Here is a 5,076-nt window from a genome sequence, read left to right as displayed (position 1 = left end):
CAGGGGGTCCTCAGAGTTACTACAGGGGGTCCGCCACATCTTGTGATATGATTTTTCTTTTTACCATAACCACTCGAAACCTAGCATCCCTTTTCTGAGGAGAACTTTAGCCAAAACGCGCTGCGAGGCGTTGTGGGCTTGTAGATCGGCTATTTTTGGCAAAGAGGTATAGGTGTAGAGGGAAAAAAGAGCAGACCAAGTAAACAAAAAAAAGTATAATTTACTTGAGCACCTGCCCCTCAAAATGTCTGTGCACGCCACTGGGCGTGTGCATCAGACTGATATCAAGGCATTCATTCGCCAGTAAAACTCCACGCCCATATAAAAGGGACACCAGGTTCCTACCTCGGGCTCTCCCTCGCCACCCTGACAGTGGCCTGCTGCCGCTGTTGCCGCCGGGTCACGCCAGACCAGACGACCTCTTCTCCCTACATGTTGTAGGCAAGATCTCCTCTTCTCTCCACGCTGTGCCCGTGGACCAGACCTCTTCTCCTCACCACACCGTGGGTCGGATCTCCTCAACGTTGAATGGCCTCCTCTCTCCACATCGCTGAGGATCCGATCTCTGCAGAGTCAACGCTCTCTAACGTCCAGATAAAGGAAAGTAAACTATTTCCCCTCTCTGGGCGTATGTGTTAAGGCTCTTTATGAGCGTGATTGTGGAGACGAATTCGAGTCCTCCTGTTTCCCTGTGTCGAGGCGCTGGAGCCAGACGGGTGACGACGGCAGAGCAGCAGTGGCAGAGATTCATTGATGTGCTTCTAATACTCCCGTTAAAGGAAAGTGATCACGCCAGCGTGTTTATCATAGTTTGAAAGTGCCGGTTGCAAAGCGGGCTGTCATTCATTGTACCGTTCTCCTCCTCAACAGCGGAGCTGTCTGCAGGACGCCGGCGAGCGGCAACGCGGAAACCCCGGACTGGATTTCGCGGACTGAACAGAGTTATACTGACCGTCTAGTCACGGTTGTGGCGGCCCACAAAAAAACGGATTGGATGCAGCAAAGGACTGGACCGGACTGATTCATACTCGGTATCTCTAACCCACCTAATCCACTGACTTGCTTCCTTCCCCAGTTATTAATGTTGATCCATTGATGTATTGTATTGAAAAGCTGGTACCCTTGCATAAAATGTTCTGTTTAGTTTTATAATAAAAGGTCTATATTGTTGTGCATACATACTGTGTCGTGTCATTCTCTCTGTATATGGTGTGAACGGGAGTCCGAACATAGAGTGGTAACAACTCTACTCAAAAACCTGTTACATAAGCTTACTCACATTTTTTTTTACTCACGTAAGAGTATTCTAGAAAATAGTCTGTTACAAGTTTGGTATTCAAAATGTACTTGAGCAAAAGTACAAAAGTATTGGCATTAAAATATACTTAAAAGTACAAGTACTCATTATGCAGAAGGTCCCATTTAACAAGTTTTCAAATGTATAAAATTGTTTTGAAAATAGCTGATCTAAAAGCTCACAACATGTTGCAACGTGTTGTGAGCTTCTTTGAATTGTTTTTGGATGAAATCTAGCACAAACTATGATAGTGGGTCATCGGCCAGATATATGAATGTGGGGGTCCTTGATATGAGAACGTTTGAGAACCACTGGTGTAGAGGACATGATGAGAGCAGAGGATGTGGTCACTGGTGTAGAGGACATGATGAGAGCAGAGGATGTGGTCACAGAGTCACCTGTACATCAGGTTTAGTTCACACACATGTGTCACTTTTAAACGCAAGACTACATGTATGTGTGTATGTATTGAACACCTGTCTCTCTGCAACCATAAACCTACAGGTATGCATGTATGCCGTGGTGGAACAAGTACTCAAATGTTTTACTTAAGTAAAAGTATCAATACTGCAATGTAGTTACAAGTAAAAGTCTGGAATTGAAAATTTTACTTGAGTAAAAGTACAAAAGTACTGGTATCAAAACGTACTTAAAGTACCAAAAGTAGAAAGCACTCATTATGCAGCATGTCCCATTTCACAAGTTCAAATGTATAAACAAATCTTTTGAAAATAGCAGATCTACAAGCTCACAATGCGTTGCAACGCGACGCATTGTGAGCTTGTAGATCGGCTATTCAAATGGCCAAAATGTTTATAGGGCTGAAGTGGTTAATGTATGTTTTGTAATAATAATCAAAATCTACAAAGTAACTAGTAACTAAAGTTTTCAAATAATTGTAGTGGAGTGAAAGTACAATATTTATTTGCCTCTGAGATGTAGTGGAGTAGAAGTAAAAAATACTCAAAATTGTACTTAAGTACAGTACTCGAGTAAATGTACTTCGTTTCTTTACACCACTGTATGTATATGTCTGTCTGTCTGTCTGTCTGTCTGCAAAACGCCTGCACTCTGAAACCTCCATCTCTGCTGCTCTCTGTACAAACATAATGGTTACAATGAAACACGATGTTTCCCTTTAGTTTATTCATAATGACACATTGTATCCAAACCAAGCAATTTAAAACAACATCTACCAGATAAACTGTAAATCACACATGATTACATACAGTATGTGACCTAACACACCAATACTAGATGGTCTTTGCTAAATGTTTGCATTTTAGTTCATTCATTTGATGTAAATAGATGATCAGGGCTATAAAAGGATGAGATATCTCCTGTATAGATTAACCCAGTAGCTTTGAAAGTACAGTTTATATAATGAATGGTTATCTGACAACTGTTAGTTCTGAGGAAGAATCTCTGAAAAAATGTGTTGAACAAATGAATAATGGTGAATGTATGCCTAACTAGGATCATATCATATTCACACCAATATGACACATTGACACAGTATTAAAATATAACACTTTACATGTGAACTCTGCTTTGAAGGTTAATTGGTAAGTTTTAGTTGAGTTCAACACGTCTCCAATAATCATATCATGTTCCTTCATCAGTCTGAAATGTTAACAGCTGCTCTCGTTGTTTTACGAGAATTTTAATTCAATATAACAACATCGTATTAAACATAAGTTCGTGCTCAATAATCTTTAGCCAAACGACATCCTAGAGTTCAAATAATGGAACATTAAAAGCGACTATATTTGAATATATTTGAAGATTTAGAATCTTTGTTAAACTTTTTTTTCTGTTTGCTCTCCTGTAGAGTACAGCTGTGGGAAGACCATTTAGTTTGCTGTGTTGGTTCACATATTGTCAATGATTATATATAAATGATTAATTACTATAAATGATTGCATGTTATGATTGCAACTCAAAACTGTCAAATGATGTAAATGATTACATACATAGAAGTGGTTTATGCTAAAGACCTTTTATCACAAACATTTAGGTATATCCTGTAACGTTAGGGAAACCAGCCGCCAAGTAGTTCTGTTACCCAGTTGTCCAGAACCGCCCATCCAACCAATATGCCCATATATGGGCATTCCAATATATGGGCATATAGCCTACTGATGACATCAGGGATCTCCATATATGGGCACAATAGGGACGCAGACAGACGGGTACAACAGGTACTCTGACAAAGCCCTCCACACTATGACTCCGACTTCTACGTCGCACCGCCGATCCGAACGCCCGAACTCAATATGTGAGGGCCAACGTAGCGGCCCAAACCTAGATAAGATACTGTAGGCCTAAGACATATTTGTATTCGATGGTATAACCAGTAGCCATAGTTCACATGACGCGTGTCCGTCACAAGCGTCATGGCAGAACGTCAACCGGGTTTTGTCACTTTCTCCATTTACAACCCGTACATCCACATGAACGTTCAGATTTCAAATATAAAGTGCTTACCTCAATGCCACAGATGTTACTTAAATCGGGTAGGTCCCGTATCTTCGGTATTGTTCAATAAAAAAGCATTTTAATCCGATCGGCGGCCATTTTCTCATAGAGTCATGATGTATCAGAGTGCAATACACCTCCCAACCGATAGGGTCATTGAAAGCATATGGAGAAAATTAGGAGAAAATGGCCACTGATCGGATTAAAATGCTTTTTATTGAACAATACGGAAGATACAGGTACTTAGACCCACCAGATTTAAATTGTAACATCCGTGGCCATGGGGTAACTAAGCACTTTATGGAGAAAGAGCCAAAACCGGGTTGAAGCTCGGTCATAACTGTCGTGATATGACAGTCATGGTTCAGGTCTAGTAGAACCAGTAACGTTAGGGAAGGCATTTTCATTCACCTCTGATTCTGTCTTTGACAGATTCTTTCACTGACACACATTTCTCTAACTATAAAATTTGATTTGATGAAACGTCACAAACTGCAAAACACCCACAAGAATCACCATTAGCCTTGGCTAGCCAGTTAGCATGTTGTTTAAAAAGACACATCAGTGAAAAAGGTTATTTAACTCAACATTGTGCTGCTGTGTGACATGTATCTAAAAGCACACTCCTCTCTCTCCACCAGGGGGCAGCACTGACTGGCTGGCTGCATCTCTGAAAAGACAAGTGTTCAGTTAGAATGACACATTGTTCTGTGAAATCAATGACAATCACATTTTAGCAACTGTATGGAAAAGATTAAACCAGTTAAAAATTGTATTAACGCCATTCTAAACCCTATTAACTCAGTGGTCTGACTGTTACAACTATAATGTTGAAAACAAACAGACAGGGTCTGCTTAGTTTTATTTGGCCATGTAAACATGATAATCTAGTTTCATTTAATAAATGTCTTTAAACACCACAGTCTGAACTCTTTTGTCTGCACTATAGTTTAATAATAATGTATAATACATAATGTGTTGTGATGGTGGAAAAGGAACAGACAAATCTTTTTGAACAAATCATTTCAGTGTGTGATATATAGACCTACTGGGTCAGTCTGTTGAACCGCACTGACTTCTCATCATATCAGACTTCACCGTGTTTACGCCTCTCTTCTTCACCTTCATCTTTATTGTCACATCACATGGTTTACAGGTGTGGAAAAGTGGGTGAAATCATGTTTTTAGTCCCTGTTACTGTTCTGACTCACTGTGACTCACTGTGACTCACTGTGACTCACTGTGACTCACAGCATTCTGCCTGGTAGTGCTGCCATGATAGACAGGGCTCCACAGGGACG

The 5,076-nt window shown here is 40.5% G+C and overlaps 1 protein-coding gene across 1 annotated transcript in view; it reads right to left on the bottom strand.

Annotated features, from left to right (window-relative positions):
• Window positions 1-2,432: 2,432 nt before the first annotated feature.
• Window positions 2,433-5,076, bottom strand: part of LOC311036348 (H-2 class II histocompatibility antigen, E-S beta chain-like) — a 10,069-nt gene continuing 7,425 nt past the window's right edge. Inside the window, exon 7 of the mRNA XM_084044986.1 lies at window positions 2,433-4,445. Within this exon, the coding sequence (XP_083901112.1) occupies window position 4,445 (1 nt within the window). The 3' untranslated portion in view covers window positions 2,433-4,444. The remainder of the gene's footprint in view (window positions 4,446-5,076) is intronic.

The sequence above is a fragment of the Gymnoscopelus microlampas genome (assembly GCF_963454915.1).
Source record: "Gymnoscopelus microlampas genome assembly, chromosome: 20".
Lineage (NCBI taxonomy): Eukaryota > Metazoa > Chordata > Actinopteri > Myctophiformes > Myctophidae > Gymnoscopelus > Gymnoscopelus microlampas.
The sequence above is the reverse complement of the archived record's forward strand: the minus strand, read 5'-3'. Positions and strand labels throughout refer to the sequence as shown.